The sequence below is a fragment of the Salminus brasiliensis genome, chromosome 3 (genome assembly GCF_030463535.1).
Source record: "Salminus brasiliensis chromosome 3, fSalBra1.hap2, whole genome shotgun sequence".
Lineage (NCBI taxonomy): Eukaryota > Metazoa > Chordata > Actinopteri > Characiformes > Bryconidae > Salminus > Salminus brasiliensis.
The window spans coordinates 50,854,100-50,874,288 of NC_132880.1; the positions used below are offsets into that span (position 1 = coordinate 50,854,100).

At 40.7% G+C, this 20,189-nt stretch overlaps 1 protein-coding gene across 1 annotated transcript in view; it reads right to left on the bottom strand.

Moving 5' to 3' along the window:
- Window positions 1–20,189, bottom strand: part of cpne4b (copine IVb) — a 72,588-nt gene that overhangs the window by 5,899 nt on the left and 46,500 nt on the right. Inside the window, exons 9-15 of the mRNA XM_072676502.1 lie at window positions 19,451–19,537; window positions 19,182–19,241; window positions 17,493–17,626; window positions 13,046–13,100; window positions 7,263–7,314; window positions 6,342–6,475; window positions 3,947–4,183 (exon numbers count right to left, since the gene is read on the bottom strand). Coding sequence (XP_072532603.1) covers window positions 3,947–4,183; window positions 6,342–6,475; window positions 7,263–7,314; window positions 13,046–13,100; window positions 17,493–17,626; window positions 19,182–19,241; window positions 19,451–19,537 — 759 coding nt within the window. The remainder of the gene's footprint in view (window positions 1–3,946; window positions 4,184–6,341; window positions 6,476–7,262; window positions 7,315–13,045; window positions 13,101–17,492; window positions 17,627–19,181; window positions 19,242–19,450; window positions 19,538–20,189) is intronic.

Here is a 20,189-nt window from a genome sequence, read left to right on the forward strand (position 1 = left end):
GCTCCAGGCTGTTGATGACAGGGTTGTGGGTTCGATTCCCGAGCTCGGCAAGCTGCTACTGTTGAGCCCTTGAGAAAGGCCCTTCACCCTCTCTGCTTGCTCCACGGGTGCCGCAGCAATGGCTGCCCACCACTCTGGGCACTCTGCCTTGGTCTTGTCAAAGGTGCGACAGGAAAGTGTGTCTGGCTGGGTGTATACACACCCACCGTGCCACACAGGTGGGTCTGGTCAGCGTTGATTACCTCTGGGGCTGTAATTCTTTGCTCCAGCTCTGCCAGGCCCCCTACTGGTGGCTGATGATACGCTTTTTTCACCTTGTTTAAACTTAATTGTTAATTGGACGAATTGTTTCGTCCAGCGGTTTCATCCAATAAACTGGCAAAACTACCTTGGGACTTCGACAGTATAGATGATTTTAGATGGTTTGGTAACTTTTATCAATAATTTATTAATAGTTCTGATCAGAGGAGGACGGGTCGGGTCCCCCTGGTGAGTCTTGGTTCCTCCCAAGGTTTCTTCCTCCAGCTCTGAGGGAGGTTCTCCTTGCCACTGTCGCCGTTGGGGCTCACTGGGGGTCTTGGATCCTTCATGTCTTTTTATGTTATTGATTTTTTTTCTGTCTTTTACTAATTACTAATTATGTAAAGCTGCTTTGTGACGACAACAGTTGTAAAAATTTGACTCAGCCTGAATTGTTTCCACACCACAACAAACATTTTCCATTTTTTCATTATTTTACATATCATATATATTTTGATTGGTAGATAAATACCAGGAGAACCCTGGAGGAACCGAGCTCTGTTCTTCAGACTAGCTCACCGACAAGATCTCACTACTTTCTTTCTTCAGAATGAGAAGCTCTTGTTTCTCCTTTTTATTGGATTCATGTTCAGCTGCTTTATCTGATCTGATGAGATCTGGAGCTTCTGGAGTAGAACTCGTGGGTTTGGAGTGATGGGATTAGGGGCCTAACATGTCTGAGCAGAGCTGTTCGTTCGGATTTAAGAGGATTCTATATATTCGAATATATGGCATATATATATATATATATATATATATATATATATATATATATATATATATGTCATCTATCTATTGGCCTCAGATTTCAGTGTATGCAATATCCCACCAGTCCTGCCATTAATAGCCCTGAGATCTAACAGCCCCCCTTCCTCCGTAAGCCTGAGAAGACTTCAGAAGCCAGAACAGAACAGAACCCGCAGAAGGAAGCTGGGTTCAGACGGCCTGTCTGAGAGTGTGTGTGTTCAGAAACTGACACCGCCTGGTTGTTCTGGTTCTAACGACATGCCAAATTCAATTACACACACCGCAGCTTTCCTGATACACAACAGCACTGCTTATGAGAGAGCTCATCCAAGCTTTCCAGTGAACGCCACTTCCTGAGTATGACGGCTGGTGTAATTAATTACTACAAGAGCGCAGCAGCTCGCAGCCGCAGACCCACCCGCAGACCCACCCGCAGAATCCGCAACAGCAACGAACAGCGTTCATCTCACACAGGCCTTACTCCAGTAGTTCATAAAACTCGGCACTTCTTCGGCACTTACACACACAAGCCTTCAATATTTGCCCAAAAGTATTCCGACACTCCTCATAATTTGTGAACTGAGCTACAGTTCCCTGGCAGATGCAACCTCGCCGTCAAACTTTAAAGCTTCAGAAAACATCTATAACTTCAGCTTCTTCAAAGAAGACATGAGGTTCTCTCCTAGGATTGACTGAATCCATCCTACCCTTCAACATGGTGAAGGTTTCCAGAGCCAGAGGAAGCAAAGCAGCCCCAGAGCATCACAGAGCCACCGCCATTTGGACTTCATGTGAACAATGTTGAGATTTTTTTCAGTTGAGGTGAGCAGTGATCTTGATAAGTGGACTTATTTGGGCACAATAACAACATTTGAGCACAGGAACCTCACACCAACTGAGGTGGAAATGTCATGGTTTGGGGCAGCTTTGCAGCTTTGCTGCGGCAGAGAATGGAGATTGGGCCATGCAACATGACAATGACCCAAAGCATTCCAGTAAATCCACCAACGAATGTTTTAAAACCAAGAAATGGTGAGGTCTGGAACCCTTCAATTTCAGCATTTTTGTGTTTGCTATTTTATTAGTATAGTCATTTTAGTAAGTTCAGCTGCATTTTAGGTTTCTTGCATGATCTTACATAATTATTTTGTTTGGTTATTTTAAAATCTTACAAAGATATATTTATTTTAAGTTCACTTTAATTTGACCTTTTTTCTCCTCTTAATTATGGTTTTATTTATGTCAATATTTATGTCGCTCATTAATTCCTATTTTGTTTTTTCATAATTTTTTTTTCATTCATTTTTGCATTATTATTTGTTTTATTCTCTTACTAATCAGATCTTCATTTGACCAATTTATATCAGTTATGCTTAATTAGTTTTTTATGTTTTTAATTTGCTCCTTTACCTTGTTGCTTTTAGTCTTAGTTGATTAAATATTACCTTTATCTTCTCTTTCAGTCCCTGATAATTATAAATGCTCAGCTTTAATGAAAATAAGGGTGACCCTCAATGTACCTCCGAGTAAAATATGCAAATGAAGATGAAATGTCCAGATGTTGAAATATTTTTGGCCATTCTAGTTTAAACATGGATATTTTTTTGTTTTTAAAACATTATATATGCTTTATTTGCACATTTTCTTTATTTACGTGTAACAGACATTACAATATATCATCACTTGTATCTCCAAACCATTAAATGAATAAATATTATTATTATTCCAGGTAACTTTGGAGCATTTCTATTGGTCCAGTCATCATTTAATGCTTATACAGTATAAAGAACAACTGCCAGATTCATATTATGGAGAAAAGTGAGAAATATGGTTCCACAGTTTTGAACTTTAAACTTAAGATGGACTGATTCCACTGTCAGTACCTAGTTATGTCTAATCTAATCTAACAGCTAACAACATGGAAAGCCTTTGGTCTAGCTCCTGGGGTTCCAGCCAATGGGAGAGTTTGCTTGGCTATATCTGCCTAGATACAATAGACTGGACAATGTTTTGTTGGATGTTTATTTATTTATTTATTTATTTACCCACTTTTAACAATGATAATGCTGATTGGGTCGGTTCCCTGGGCAGGGACTGAGCCCAGTCTTGGACCATATTTTCTTAATGGAAAAGTCATGAAGGAGCCGCTGGGCTGCAGATCTACAGACTCAAAGGATCTTGTTTTGTGAAGCATGTCATGTCTCGAATCACAAAAGATCTCGGCCTCTTATTTTGAAGTCTCCTTCAGGATGTGGATAAAACCGTGGTGAACTTTCACTGAACTTCCTTTCTGTAACGTCCTCCTGAAGTGGAGGTGAGCAGCACGCCTAGCTGAGCACAAACAAATCCTTCCCCGATGAAGATGAGGAGGCAGGCATGTTCTACACGAGCGCTCTCACAATCCTTAATTAAAGGAAACGAGGGGACAGGAAAGCCTGGAAGCTTTGATGTTCTCAGCTCTCTGGTTCAGGGCTGAGGTGTCTCTTATTGGCCCAGCTCGAGAAGACGGCTGAGAGAGAAGAGATGCACTGACTTGGTGCGAGAATGGAGAGATGAAAAGAAGAAGGACGTCCTTAGAAACATCCTTTCTCTTTTGTTCTCTCTCTCGCTCTCTCGCTCTCGCTCTCTCACTCTCGCTCCCGCTCTCTCTCTCTTCTTCAGCCGAGGCAGCATGGGTACCCCCCTAGGCCATAGGTCCCTGCACAATTACAAAAGCCTCTTTTCCTGTGCTTATGCTGAAAGAGTAGCAAAGCAGGTGATTGCTTTAAAAGCCATAACATTAAAACCACTGAAGCTGAAGTGAAGGACGCTGCTGTCTGTCGAGGGGTGGATCTATCAGGCAGTGAGTGAACAGTCAGGGATGAAGATGATGAAGGTGATGAAGGTGATGAACACTCACGTGTTTGAAGTTCCGGAAGGGCACAAACTGGACGATGTCTCGGAGGACGGGTTCTCCTTTGGGCGAGCGAAGAATCCCGTCATCTCCGTCTAGCATCTGCATGTCGCTGAAGTCAGCGTTCCCAATGCCAACGATAATGACGGACATCGGCAGGTGGGAGGCGTGGACGATGGCCTCCCGCGTATCCGCCATGTCTGTGATCACACCGTCCGTCAGGATCAACAGAATAAAATACTCCTAATGGAGAGAGAGAGGGGGGGGGTGAAGAGTGTGAGAGGGAGAGAGAGAGAGGGAGAGAGAGGAAGAGAAAGAGGAGAGGAAGAGAGAGAGAGACAGAGAGAGTGTGAGAGGGAGAGAGAGTGTGAGAGGGAGAGAGAGAGAGAGAGAGAGAGAGAGAGAGAGAGTGTGTGAGAGGGAGAGAGAGAGAGAGAGGGGGGGGGTGTGAGGGGGGGTGAAGAGTGTGAGAGGGAGAGAGAGAGAGGGAGAGGGAGAGAGAGGGAGAGAGAGAGAGAAGGAGAGGAAGAGAGAGAGAGACAGAGAGAGTGTGAGAGGGAGAGAGAGAGAGGGAGAGAGAGACAGAGAGAGTGTGAGAGGGAGAGAGAGAGAGAGAGGGGGGGTATGAGGGGGTGAAGAGTGTGAGAGGGAGAGAGAGAGAGGGAGAGAGAGAGAGAAGGAGAGGAAGAGAGAGAGAGACAGAGAGAGTGTGAGAGGGAGAGAGAGAGAGGGAGAGAGAGACAGAGAGAGTGTGAGAGGGAGAGAGAGAGAGAGAGAGAGAGAGAGAGTGTGAGAGGGAGAGAGAGAGAGAGAGGGAGAGAGAGACAGAGAGAGTGTGAGAGGGAGAGAGAGAGAGAGAGAGAGAGAGAGAGAGAGTGTGTGAGAGGGAGAGAGAGAGAGAGGGGGGGTGTGAGGGGGTGAAGAGTGTGAGAGGGAGAGAGAGAGAGGGAGAGAGAGGGAGAGAGAGAGAGAAGGAGAGGAAGAGAGAGAGAGACAGAGAGAGTGTGAGAGGGAGAGAGAGAGAGGGAGAGAGAGACAGAGAGAGTGTGAGAGGGAGAGAGAGAGAGAGAGAGAGAGAGAGAGTGTGAGAGGGAGAGAGAGAGAGAGAGAGGGAGAGAGAGAGAGGTTAGGAAAGAGAAAGTGAGAGAGATAGAGTGAGCAAGAGGGCAGAGAAAGAGAGGTAGAGTAAGAGTGAGAGAGAGAGGGAGGTAGAGAGAGAGGGGGGGGGGTGTAGGGGGTCAGTACACATGCAGAAGTTCAGTCTACTTTTGAGTCTCCAGACCGTCACTGGGCAGAGTGTGTGACTCCAGTTAACCCAGTTAGAGTGGCCCAGTTTCATCCTCTCCTCCTGCTCCTCCTGCTCCCCTCCCCAGCTCACGGCCATCCACTCACTAAATCAGCTTAAAGAGTCTGATCTATACCCCTGACCCTGCTGACCCTGTTGACCCCGAAGGTGCCAGAGAGAGAGAGAAGCGAGAGCGAGAGAGGTGTGTGAGTAATTACACACTCCTCTTGTTTTGTGTTCTGGTCACTGATATTCGCTCTCTGAGCTTTAATTAGAGATTCAATTTTCAGCTTTAATGTCAGCTGTAATTTAAGTGCACTGAGCTCTGAAGCAAATTACTGAAAAGATGAGGAACTCTACAGAGGATCCTGCTAAAGATGTGCTAAAAATAAGCAGAGAGGATCACCAGCTTGTAAATCAGCCTGATTTTACTCTGAAAATCTGCTGTTTTTAGTCAAATACATTATTAACAATATCTCATAAAGACGGGCCTTTTCTCACTTCACTGATTTTATTAAATTGTCAGGGTTATGTATCGCCATAGATGTTGGAGGAGGAGCATTGCTTTGAGAATTTGATTGCATTCAGCAACAAGAGCGTTAGTGAGGTCAGGATGTTGGATGATGATGATCACCACCCCACCTCATCATCCCCAACTCCCCAATTTAGCCCAAAAGTACTGGATGGAGCTCCACCACCATCATTCCAGAGAACACAGCTCTTCCACTACTCCACAGCTCCTCAATGCTGGGGGGCTTTACACCCCTCTAGCCCACGCCTGGCATTAGGCAGCATGGAGCCAATAGGGTCATGATGTTGATCTGCTCCAGATAGTCCTATTCTATTGGCAGTACTTCTTCTTCTTTACAGGGACTAGACAAGCTGTGTCAGTGGTGGGGTGGTGATCATCATCATTCAACATCGTGACCTCACTAATGCTCTTGTCACTAAATACAATCAAATCCTCACAGCAATGATCCTCAAAGTCTTCTTCCCTGGACAGTAGAGACAGATGGAGCAGATTTCAGAAGAGACAATGAATGAGCAGGTGTCCCAATACTTTTACATCACAATACTTGGTATTAAGTGATGCAGTAGATACAGACAAATACTTACCATGGCCTCCTTGGTGTGCATCTCCTCAGAGGCAGAGTTAGCTACCTTCTGGATGATTGGGGCAATGTTGGTGGGACCGTAGAGCTGGATCTTAGGTAGGCAGTTCTGGTAGGCTTCTACAACACCCTGGATACCTGTCCAATCAAATGAGAGGAAATATGGAAGTGAGGTTTTTTTGTACATCACCTTTTTAGAGAAGTGCATAAATGTGAAAAAGGCTAAATGCATGGATATAAAATATTAATAGCAGTATATGAGCAGTATTTGGCTTATTTTTTTGCAACTTGAGGAGGAACTACACTGTAGCCTTCGACTTTCCAGCAGCATGGAGAATATATATATATATATATATATATATATATATATATATATACATTATTAATATACATTTGACTTATTTACACTTTGAGCATCAACTATACATAATTTCACTGGGTGTTCCTAGGCCGCATAATCTTAAAATTGTTTGTCCATATATACACTAAATGGACAAAAGTATTGGGACACCTGCTCATTCACTGTTTCTTCTTAAATCAAGCCTATTAAAAGATTTTTTCCTGTTCGGTCTCTACTGTCCAGAGAAGAAGTCCGATGTATCTGTATATGCTGTATCCATACTGATGAAAAGTTTAAGTCGAGTGTTTCATCATGTCCTGAGTGACAGAAGTAATAAGACTAGTGAGGCTCAGTTATTCTGTAAATGAATATAAGCTCAGAGAGGAAAAGTAATCTCTACAGCACTCCCATACTGCAGCATCCAGCTCTCCACAGCTACACGAGTCTGTGATAAGTTCATTTCGCACATATAGATTACTGTGGTGTCCCAGCATCTTACAGTTTTGTTGTGCATGCGGGTGCATGGAGGCTAAAAATATAACACCAGACGCTGGAGGACACAGAAAACTACACAAACACACTCACCAGCACACTCCGGGTTGTCCTCATCGAAGTTCACAGCGAAATCATGAGAGACCTGAAGTGCAGAGAACACTGCATTAAGAAGAGCAAGCAGAAATGTATGATGAGCTGCTCTCGCCCAAAAAGCCAACAGCGGCCCCAAGCCTTAACTTTCACTAGTAAAATCTCCAATTCAGGATCTCTGTAATGCAATTCTAATTATTAGTAGAAATTCTAATTGTGGAAATTGTAATTCCAGATATATACACTGTCATTCTGATTAGTAACATTTCTATTATTAGCGATCAATAATATTATTCGTAGAACTCAAAAAAGGTTATTTTAGAGATCTAGAACTGCACATATTTATGGCTGTTTCAGCTTAAAATGCCACCTGACATCTGATTTTCATTTAATTAATCAAATCCTGAGGGATGGAGGTTAGTCTTTTAAAATTATTCGTAAAATGGAACTAATAGAAATGCAACTTTATTGTGAGTAAAAAAGTTAGAATACCCAAATAACTGGAATTTCTGTTCTGCATGTAGAAAAGAGACCCCAAATACAGCTTATTTTTCTGATTTACTACTTAAAATTTGCATTTAATTTTAGTATAATTTTATTACAAGCAACATTACATTTAATGCAAATATATTTGTGCTGAATTTGTGTAGCAGTCAAACCAAACCCTGGTTCCCATCATTGTTACCATAACTGACTTTATCTACATTTAATTAAATTGAATTTAACAGCATTTTCAGTGTGGGCTAGCTTCCTCTAGTGGGTGGGGTTTATGTAAATGTTGGGGGTGTAAATATAACAGACAGAAACTGACATTGTAGCTAAGTTTATTTTAGAGATCTAGAACTGCACATATTTATGGCAAGCTGTTTCAGTCTAAAATGTCACCTGTGATACAAATCATAACTCAATTATTACTAGAAAAAGCTCAAATTTAAGCTCTCTGCCAAGCTTTTTTCCTAGTAAACATTAATTTAAAATGACAGATATCAACTATTAATTATTTACTAGTAACAATTAAGTAGTAATCATATCTACAGATCTATACCGTCATTTTGTCTAGTTTTGTAGATTCTGTAACTGAAGATAATATATATATATATATTCTATAACTGTAATTATAGATAAGAGAGAGAGAGTGAGATTCAGTATAAAAGAATGGTAACATGACTAGTCATAATTATATTAAGAATCTGTCATCCTGACAGTATCATAAGAATGGCTTTATAGATATGTAGATATATGACTAGCTGTTTAAGCCTAAAATCTCAGCAGAGACACAAACCATAACTCAGTTTTCACTAGTAAAAACTCAAATTCAATTTTTGCTAATAGAAATTCAAGTTGTAGAACTTGTAATTCCAGATATATACACTGTCATTCTACATAGAAACATTTCTAATTTTAAAGATCAATAATATTATTTGTACTAGTCAGAAACTGAATTGCAGATGTCTAAAACTGTATTTATTTAGAACTGCACGTTTATGGCAATTACACCAGTAATACAAACCGTAACTCAGTTTTTAGTAGTGAAAACTCAAATTCAGAATCTCTGTAATACAATTTTTACTAGTAGAAACTCTTATTTCAGACAACAGCTACAACATGTTTACTGTCAGATATTAGAATTATAGCAGAGATATATGGAACTACAAATTCTACTAGTAAAAACATGTAGATATCTGTAACTGGAGCTTTTACTAGTAAAAATGTAATTATAGGTTTGACTATGGTCGATCAATGGTAACATATGACTGGTCAGAATTACATTAAGGATATGTCGTCCTGGTAGTGTGACTAGCCAGAATCAGTTTATTATTATATTTCATAGCTGAAATGATACTACTAGTAAAAATGGCATTATAGAGATCCTGAATTTGAGTTTCTACCAGTAAATATTACATTATTGTTAAGTAAAAAGTTACAGTTTGTTTTGCTGGAACTTTTTACTTTTTGTTGTAATTTTAGACTAAAAAGGTTTGCATGGTAGATCTGATAGAAAACTTTCACAATTTTTTGTGAAACAAGTATTTTCGACTATAACATCTTGTCACAGAAATATACAGAGATAAAGCTACAGAATCAGAACTAACAAAAAATTAAGGTCCAATCTGAAAGAAGAGCAAACCGAGAATGAGCCGTGAACACCCTCTACTCCTGGTTTGGTATGCTGAGAAGCTTCTGCATAATGGATTGAACGAACTCAGTCCATTTTTATTTATTAGATTTATTCAAATTCAGGCCAAATGCAACGACTGAGACTGGATTATGCATAAAACATGGTAAAGCTCCTCCCTTCTGAATTTTACTCACGTGAAATACAGTTGCTGAGTCACATACAATCCCATTTGGCCATGTAGTGTATATACAGTGAGTCCAAGAAGTATTTGATCCCTTGCTGATTTTCTTCGTTGGCCCACTAATAAAGACATGATCATTCTATACTTTTAATGGTAGATGTATTCTTACATGGAGAGACAGAATATTAAAAAGAAAATCCAGAAAATAAATCTAAGGAATATATATTAATTGATTTGTATTTCATGGAGTGAAATAAGTATTTGATCCCTTAGTATTCATTAGCAGTTCTGGCTTTTACAGACCAGTTAGACACTCCCAATCAACTTGTTACCTGACCTGAAGCCACCTGTTCTCACTAATCACTTGTGTGAAAAACACCTGTCCACAGAATCAGACAGATCACACAGATTTCAAGTCTCCAACATGGGTAAAACCAAAGAGCTGTCACAGGACCTCAGAGTCAGAATTGTTGACCTTCACAAAGCTGGAATGGGCTACAAAAAGATTAGTAAGGTGTTGGATGTGAAAGTAACAACTATTGGTGCAATTATCAGAAAGTTTAAAGAGTATAACATGACAATCAACAGACCTCGGCCCGGTGCTCCAAAGAAGATTTCGCCTCGTGGGGTGGCAATGATGCTGAGAACAGTCAGAAATCGTCCTGCAACCACTCGGCAGGAGTTAGCAAATGACCTGAAGGCAGCTGGGACCACAGTTTGCAAGGAAACAATTGGCAACACTTTGCGCAACAATGGATTCACATCCTGCAGTGCCCGAAAGGTACCCCTGCTGAAGAGAGCACATGTGGAGGCGCGCCTCAAGTATGCCAATGATCATTTGAAAGATGAACCAAGTTATTGGGAGAAGGTTTTGTGGTCAGACGAGACCAAAATTGAACTTTTTGGCCTCAACTCCACCCGCCATGTGTGGAGGAAGAAAAATGCTGCCTATGACCCCAAGAACACTGTGCCCACCGTCAAGCATGGAGGTGGAAGCATAATGTTTTGGGGGTGTTTCTCTGCCAAGGGTACAGGGCTACTTCACCGCATCACTGGGAAGATGGATGGAGCCATGTACCGCACAATCCTGAGGGACAACCTCCTCCCCTCTGCCAGGGATCTGAAAATGGGCCGTGGTTGGGTCTTCCAACATGATAACGACCCTAAACATATAGCAAAGGCAACAAAGGATTGGCTCAAGAAAAATCACATTAAGGTCATGGAGTGGCCCAGCCAGTCGCCAGACCTCAATCCGATCGAAAATCTATGGCGGGAGCTGAAGGTCAGAGTTGCCAAGCGACAGCCCACCAACCTTCATGATTTAGAGAGGATCTGCAAAGAAGAGTGGGCCAAAATTCCCCCTGGTGTGTGTGCTAAACTTGTGGTTAACTACAACAAACGTCTCACCGCTGTGCTTGCAAACAAAGGCTTTGCCACTAAGTATTGAGTGTGTTTGGCAAGAGGGATCAAATACTTATTTTCCTCATTGAAATACAAATTAATTAAAATATATTCTTTAAAATTATATTCTGGATTTTTGTCTTGATATTCTGTCTCTCCATGTTAGAATATATCTACCATTAAAAGTGCAGAAGGATAGTGTCTTTATTAGTGGGCAAACAAAGAAAATCAGCAAGGGATCAAATACTTCTTGGACTCACTGTATATATATATATATATATATATATATATATATATATATATATATATATATATATACACTCACTGTATATATATGATCACTGATTGGCATCTTTCAGCCAATCAGATGATCGCAAAAAGGCAGGGCGTGGATAATTGAAATGAGATGGTGATTACAGTGAAATAGCCTCAGAGGGTCATGAATAATTCAGAAATCTCCTGTCAGGTAGATGTGATATTCCGAGCTCTCGGGTTTCCATGGTGATTTGGTGTGTTAGTTTAGGAGTCTGCAGTGGCCTCTCCGCTCTGTCAGGTTACAAGATCTGATCAGGCCCAGAGTAAGAGCGAGACTCAGTCTGACAGCGACATTCATTCGTTTTTTTAACTAATTCACATTCACAGCTCCAGCTCTTAGGGTTTAGTCTTCACAGCGCTGCTGAATGGAATCACATGACCACAGGATTTAAAGATGCCACAGAACCCCATACTGAGTTTGGGTTGGGGTTTGATGTATAAACAGAACAAAAAATATATAACACCCAATGAAAATTATTTGTAAAATGGATCTAATAGAAATGCAACTTTATTGTGAGAAAAAAGTTAGATTACCCAAATAGCTGGATTTTCTGTTCTGTGTGTACACTAATAGCCCCTAAATACAGCTTATTTTTTCAGATTTACTACCTTAAATTGTATTATAATTTTATTATAATATAATATTTTATTACAATATTACATATAAAAACTTTTATTTTTATAAAATACATGTTTTGAGTTTTGAGTTTGTTTTGAATAGCAAATATATTTGTGCTGAATTTGTGTAGTAGTCAAACCAAACCCTGGTTCCCATCATTGTTACCATACCAGACTTTATCTACATTTGATTAAATTGAATTTTACAGCATTTTCAGTGTGGGCTAGCTAGTTGAATCACAGTAAACATTTGGGCCCATTTAATAGAATGTAGATTTTCACAGAAGCTGCCTTGGTGCTATTGGTTAGTATGATTTCTGTGACCACAATTTTTTTTTTTTTTACATATTCATTAACATATGGACATTTGATCTGAGAAATATCTATGAAAAATAATTTGTAAAATGCAGTTTTACATAGAATTGTAGAATTGTAATTTTCTTCGGACACCCTAATACTGGCCTAAATAGCTGGTAGTTTTATTCTATATATGAGGTAAAATAGCTCCCAAAAAAAACTTTCATTTGACCATTATTAATATTACATTTAAAACCTTCATTGATCAATCAAAACAAGCATATATATATATATATATATATATATATATATATAACTGTATATATAACTCAAATGTACACAAATGTACACAAAGTTGAGCTGGAAAGTTTCTCTACACAGATCAATTTCATAGTTTTCAGATTTTAAGAATTTGGCTTAAAATGTGTATTTGCAATTCACTCATGGTGCAGGGATACAAGCAGAGCGGTACTGAGGACAAATAGTCCCAAAGAAAACTTATTTGATCAGATTCGTGACTGTCACCGTTTTATTTGACCGTTATCAATATTGCATATAAATTATATTACATATATACAAATCAATATTACATAAAAAAGACTGTTTTAGATAAATGATGATAGAATATTTAAATTCTGAGCTGGTACGTTTCTCTACAGTGATCAATTTCTCACATTTCATTAAATCTGGTGGATTTGAGAAACGACTACAGTTTAAGCTCAGCTACGTCAACACAACTCACATGGATGGATTGGTCAAATATACTGGTGATACTGGTGCAGGTGTCACAGGTAAGACCAGAACACTTCAAATAAAAAAAATTAACATAATTCATCTTAGAAGTTGACTTACTTTGAAGTCAGGTGGGATCTGCGCTCCGAAGCCGAACGCCGGAAACATTTTATCGCTGAAATCAGAGTCAGAGGGTCCAGGTGATTAATGACAGCGGGATTAACGAGAGAGCGTCTGAGAAATGAGCTGCAGAGTATTCTGACATTGGAAAGGGTCAAATATAATTGGCTCCGTGCTTGAAGGATGCAGTCCTTCATGATGATTGAGTGGCTCAAGTAGTGTATATGCACAATACCCCTGATGTCACGGCAGTAAGCCTTTCATCATCCAGCAGCCGAAGGGTGTGATTTGCTTAATGGTCTCGAGTGGACAGATTTGTATAAATGAGATAAACTGACATACAGGAGCTTTTCATCTTATTTACTGAAGTGATTGGAAGCACAATGGATTGTAATCAGCTCTATGGATTTGATGGAGCTTTCTGATTGGTTCAGCACATCTGTTATTTAGCTCTTAATACAAACATGTTAAATGTGCAGCGATGGTCTGCTGAGGTCAGTTGAGTGCAGCAGAGGTATGTAAGTGAATTCGCATTGCTAATACAATATTCAGGTATTACAACATGTCTCTATGCTATGTTTGGACATGAGGTGAAGTGGATTACACACTGAATCACAGTAAACATTTGAGCCCATTTAATAGAATGTAGTAGATTTTCACACAAGCTGCCTCGGTGCTATTGGCTCGTATGATTTCTGTGACCACAAAGCTTTGATTTGAACAGCTAAGAGGTTATTAAGAGATTCATAGGTAGATTTCAAATTTCAAAGTCATTTCAAAATGTTCAATAATAAAGATCAAAGCAAAAAAATCTGACAAAAGTTGAAAAAGATACAAATAAATAGAGATATTCATGTTAGAATATTCTCTAAGAAAACTTATTTTATTAGATTTTATCAGGCAATATTACGTTAAACTGTGTGTTGGACTGTTTAGGATAAATGATAAATGTTTATTTACTAAATATAATATTTAAATTCTAGACATCAGAAGCCCTGATTGCAACCCCTGTAAACCTACCTGAGCTGGTATGTTTCTCTACAGTGATTAATTTCTCAAATTTGATTAAATTTTGCAAATATTTCAAATCTGGTGGATTTGAGAAACGACTACAGTTTAAGATCAGCTACATAAATACAACTTTTAGATGGACTGGATTTGGGCCCAATGCATGTAGATTTTCACACAAGCTGCCTTGGTGCTATTGGCTCGTATGATTTCTGTGACCACAAAGCTTTGATTTGAACGGCTAAAAGTTTATAAATAATGGTTCAAAGGTAGATTTCAAATTTCAAAGTAATTTCAAAATGTTCAGTAATAAAGATAGACTGTATAAGATATGATATCAAAGCAAAACAATCTGACAAATATTGAAAAAGATATAGACAAATACAGAGAAATTAAACAGTCATATAGCCAGAATATTATGACCACCGTTCTAATAGTGAAAATCACCACCCTTGTCTCGGATGACACTAGACACTAGAATTAGGGTGATGGAAGGTGGTCATTACAGAGGTCAGCTGCTCCACAGTGGCAGGCCGGCTGCTCTGTAACACTCGCCGGAGTCGTCTTTCCCCTCTGGCATCAACGGCCCGTGGGGCACCACTGCTAAGCTGTTGGAAGGACCTCAATATGTGAGAACTCTACCTTCCCTACGGCGGCTCTAGGACATCCCATAGAGTTCACGGTTTCCGAGATTTTACCACCCTTCGGCTTCTGTCACAGTCATATCAGAACATTATGACCTCCTGGTTAGGAATCCACTCAGCCTGGGACATCAGATGCCATGTGTCAGGTTTTGCTCAAGCACAGCAGAGTGCAGAACCACCATCAATTCGCTGATGTCCAAAAGGGCATGGTTATAGGGTACCGGGCGAAGGGTGGTAGCATCTCGGATGTTGTAGAGCTGCCATAGTGCAGAGAATGGACTTTTTACACATTGAGTGCTTCCCAAAGACATAACAGTCACGCCCCATGGGACACTGATGGGAACGAAGACTTCGGCGAGAGTGGTCCAGAGCAATCAACGCACCACTGTGCAGCAGCTTACCTCTGTAATGAACCCCCGCCATCACTCTAATACAGTCCATTCCCCGATTCTCAACAGTGTCATCCAAGCCATGGGTGGTTATTCCCACTATGAGGTAGGTGGTCATAATATTCTGATATGGCTGTGTGTATACAGAGGAAAAATAACTTCCTGCATCCTTTTAGCATAGCCTTACCTTTATTACAGGTAAGAAACCTTTTGTAATTGGATTTTAATTGTGTGATTATTATAATAATAGATTTGGATCTACACTCTTTAACGTGCATCTATTGTTAAAGCATCAGCTCTAGTGCAGATTCGGACTTTGCCAGTCGTCTGCTCAGTTATCAGTTATGGCTGTGTACATTTCCTAGATTACGGTTAACTACAGATGTTCTTTTATGAGGCTGATCAAAGGCTGGACCACACAGCTTCTCTAGCTTCAACTAAGCGAGGTAGTGTATCCTAACCAACAAGTCTGACATTGAGTCAGATTATAAATCAATATATCACCTTTGCCAATCCCAGTAACCTTCACTGGGCCAGGCTTTGAGAGTAGGGGTTACAAAAGGATAAGAGCCTACACCAGCCTTAGATCACCTACATCTACAACAGACTAATCTATAAACCGTCAGTGAGGATGTTAAATCCCTGTATTTCCAAACCAATAACAGATTAAACTGAATTTGGGATGATTTGCTATCTAGTTTTTTACAAATCTGAGAAATGGGAGCATCAGAGAGAGAGAGAAATGAGGTCACTTGTTGCTAGGGTAAACTTTCAGAACATCACATGCATAACTTTGCTGATTTAATATAACTCTGCTTCTCTATATGCATTTTTTATTAACTGATATGCATATGTAATTATGCAAATCTGAAGGTGAATCTGTGTCCTTTGATTCAGCCTTTGATCACTGTGACAGTGTTTATTATTATGAGATATGACGTGTGATACAGCTATACTACATTTATTTAGATGTATTATTATATTTATACCAGTGTTTTTACTGAGGAGCTTTCTTTAAACAGTGAAATGAGTTGGGATTTCAGCAGCAGTGCAGCAACAAGAGAGCGTTTCTTTCTGACTGAGTCTGAATGCAGTTATTCAGTGAAATGACCCCTTAACTTTCACTGGAAGTCAATCTGGAGCTTCTCTATTGGTCCAATCATCATCAAATTCTGAAATAATATAAAGAACGACTGCTTGAGTCACATTATAGAGGAAACACCAGATACAAGGAATACAAATGTTTTTGCATGACAGTGGCAATATTTGTTTTGTATTAATTAATTTATGTCTAAAAATATTACCCGATTTTAGATTAACCCAACCCAATCGCATGTGATGCTTCCAACACTGGGAGGGTGAGGACTGACACATGCCTTCTCTGACCTCTTTTCAAACCACTGCCACTGATGCAGCATCACTGGGCAACAACATGATCGGAGGAAAAGCGGCAGGTACCCAGCTCTGTTCGTTGGCCAGCAGACGTCCGTGCTGGCCAGCAGAGAGCTAGCTACCCACCCGGAGAGAGCAAGACCAACTGTGCTCTCTCAGGCTCCGGCTGCTGATGGGATTCAAACCAGTGATCCTCGGGTCATAGTGCATGACAGTGATGATGATATATTTTTTCTGAATACAGTGGCTTCTATTGTACAGTCGTATTGAAAATCTATAAATATGATATTTTATAGATGCAGATTTATGAGTGGTTAAATATTATATATCGTCACTGTCATGCAAAAAGCATGTATCCTCATTTTTGTCATAAAGCCCCTGAGAACCTAAATCTGGCTCCTCACTACCTCCAGTGTAGAAGTACAAAGATCTTCCCATTGTCTAATAAACGTCCGCTGTGTTTCACCAGTAATGCTGTATTTCCCCAGACGTGGAATGGGAGGTGCTAAAAGTGGCTCAGGTTTACATAAGCATACCCCTGACCAATCACAAGACTAACATGGCTCCGCCCTGTCTCTGAATCTGAGCAACCTGGAGAGCTAAAGCTAACCACTGCCAGCTAAAGCTAAAGTCGGGAGCGTGCCCGTCGGAATTTAGCGGCCGGGTGCCGGCACCGTAGCTGTGGACATCTGCTGCCCGGCGCACTTTTGCGAGTCGCTCTGGAGAAGAAGGTCTGCTAAAGGCCTTTGATGAAAACATAGAAATGCTCCAAAATCTCAATCAAATCTCTGTACACTGACTTCCACTGTAAAGTTGGTATTTCCAGATTCAAGCAATAGCAACAAAATGTGTGTGTGTGTGTGTGTGTGTTGACTGATGCTTTACAGCTTACAGCTTCAGGTTCCATTAGCACACATTCACTGAAATGATCATCTTTCATCAGCTGGTCAGCTGAAACGCAGTCTGAGCCGTGTGATTGGCGCGCTGTCAGGCGGTCCGAACACGGTCATTTACCTGTCATAGTCTTGGCAGATCTCGCCCACGGCCACCAGCGCTTTGAGGTACTCGTTGGGCTGGTACGGGTGGATGTAGTGTAGGGAGCAGCTGTTCCGCGGGTCACCGTTCGAGGCAGTGAAATCAATGGCCACCTGCAGACACACACACAGGCCATCGCCATCGTCACTGACAGTAATTACCGCTAATTAAAACTCCCACACCACTACCACCAACTCACGGACCGTCCCTCAACAGCTTCCCATCTTGAATGGAGGCGGAGAATATGTACAGTATAGTGTCTGTCTCACTCAGACTGTAGATCAAGTTTCTAAACTTCTGACTGATATTACATTTGTGTTCAATATTCAACCATTGTGGCACCAATGCACTTTTGTAGCAAAAAAAGATGCAACAAATATTCAGCAAAGGAAATGATTTGGCCTAAATGGCAAAAATGAATCCAGACTGAATAATGTACACCAAACTTTTGATGACACAATCAAATCACACCCAGTGTGGAGAGAGGGGTCACATTACATTACATTTACATTTATAGCATTTAGCTGATGCTCTTATCCAGAGCGACTTACATGGTTACTGGTATTACATATGAGGGCCAATGTAGTGTTAGGAGTCTTGCCCAAGGACTCTTATTGGTGTAGTGCAGCACAATCACCCAGACCGGGAATCGAACCCCAGTCTCCCACATGGTGAGGTAGCTCAGTGGCAGGTAGTGATGTTATCTGTTTAATGTCTGCTAATATAAAAAATGACCCCTTAACTTTCACTGGAAGTTAATCTGGAGCTTCTCTATTGGACCAATCATCATGAAATTCTGGTATAATATAAAAAACGACTGCTTGAGTCACATTATAGAGAAAACACCACAGATACAAAGAATACACGTTTTTGCATGGCAGTGTCAACATTATGTATTTATTAATTTAATGTTTCTAAAAATATTACCCGATTTTAGATTAACCCAACCCAATCGCATGTGATGCTTCCGACACTGGGAGGGTGAGGACTTACACATGCCTTCTCTGACCACTGATGCAGCAATAATGGGCACCAACATGATCGGAGGAAAAGCAACAGGTACTCAGCTCTGTTTGTTGGCCAGCAGACGTCCGTGCCGGCCAGCAGAGAGCTAGCTACCCACCCAGAGAGAGCAAGACCAACTGTGCTCTCTCAGGCTCCGGTTGCACCCTGTTCATTCAGATGGGACAAAATTCTGCATAAACACATGTGCTTGTGTTTACCCTCCCAGTGTTGGGAGCTTTGCCATAGGGGGAGTTTTAGTGAGTGGATTGGTAAAATGGCTCAGTTTAATGTCTGCTAATATATAAAAAAATATTTGGAAAAAATTTTGGAAAATTTGGAATTTTGGAAAAAAATAGAATAAACATTTATTAAGTTAAGTAATACAGTCATTTTGTTATTTAGACAGTAAAACAGTGCTGTACAAGCTTGCATTTGGTTGTCGGACTGAGCTGCAGCTGCAGCTGCTGATTTAAGATCAGCTTAATTTGACCGTATCTCAGTGCTGATGCCAGGAAACGGACTGAAGAAGGCAATCTCAGACCAGATCCTACAGTCCGCCTCCCTGGAGGCCGTGCATCTGCAGTGTGTACTCGTTAATAATAGAGAGCTGTGGTGTTTTTTCCAAGCTGTCAGAGATGGGGGATCCCCTTCAGAATTACTTACTGTGAACTGGATCTGGCAGCCGCCCATAATATAATCCAGGAAGGAGTGCATCTTTATGATCTGACAGAAAGAGAAAAGAGGTCGTGAAAAACTGCAGCACTTTACAGATCAGTCTGGGATCATTCCCAGATCTTCAGAGATGTTTTTAGAGAGTTTTGCTCTGTTTTTTATTTTAGCTCGCGATCAAACACATCCATGGATCTGTCGGAGCAGGGGAAGCATGCTGAGACGTAAAGAGAGACATCAACAAAGATGCAAAGCTTCCTCACCTTACACTGGGTCAGCATCACCACACCAGAGTTTCTGTAGTTCTTCTTCTTCACCTGATACTTGGGGTTGATGCATTCCCACTGGATCTGTTTTCAACAGGCAAATGAGGAAAAACATCTCCGTCACGTGTTCTTAGAGGTGCAGTTTCTAACTGTGGAAGGTGATACTCCCCATGATCGTGGGATAGAGGTGGGATTTAGGCCTGTATGACACGTAGGCCGCAGCTTGTGCTTCATATGATCTGGCCATAACTTGTAGTGTCAGTGTTAGTGGATGAACAAGTCTCCAAATTATCTGTTGTTTAGACTCGTCGACCCAAGACGTCATGACCGTCGTCATGATATTATCTATAATCTATTACCTCTATTGTCCTATCACATGATTACGTAATGACTACGTGTGCCTCTCCTCTTCTCAGTGTATATATACTCTGCCCTTCTGACCAATAAAGGGGAAATCATTTGAGTACAGACCTGTCTCTGTCATTCTCTGAGTTCCCCCCAGGTGGCTGCAGGATCGGGAAGGACGGAGGGCTTCATACTTGTATAGCTTTAATATTGAGGTTGAACCAGAACCAGGCTATCAACAGACGGTTCTGACAATACTGAGTTAGTCTCAGTCTTCAGACTAAAATGTATGTTCAGTAACTGTATGTAGGCAAGTTTAAGTAAATCTACCCCCCACACATGTGCAATTAAGAGTCATTTGCAATTATCTGTAAATTACCTGTAAATAATA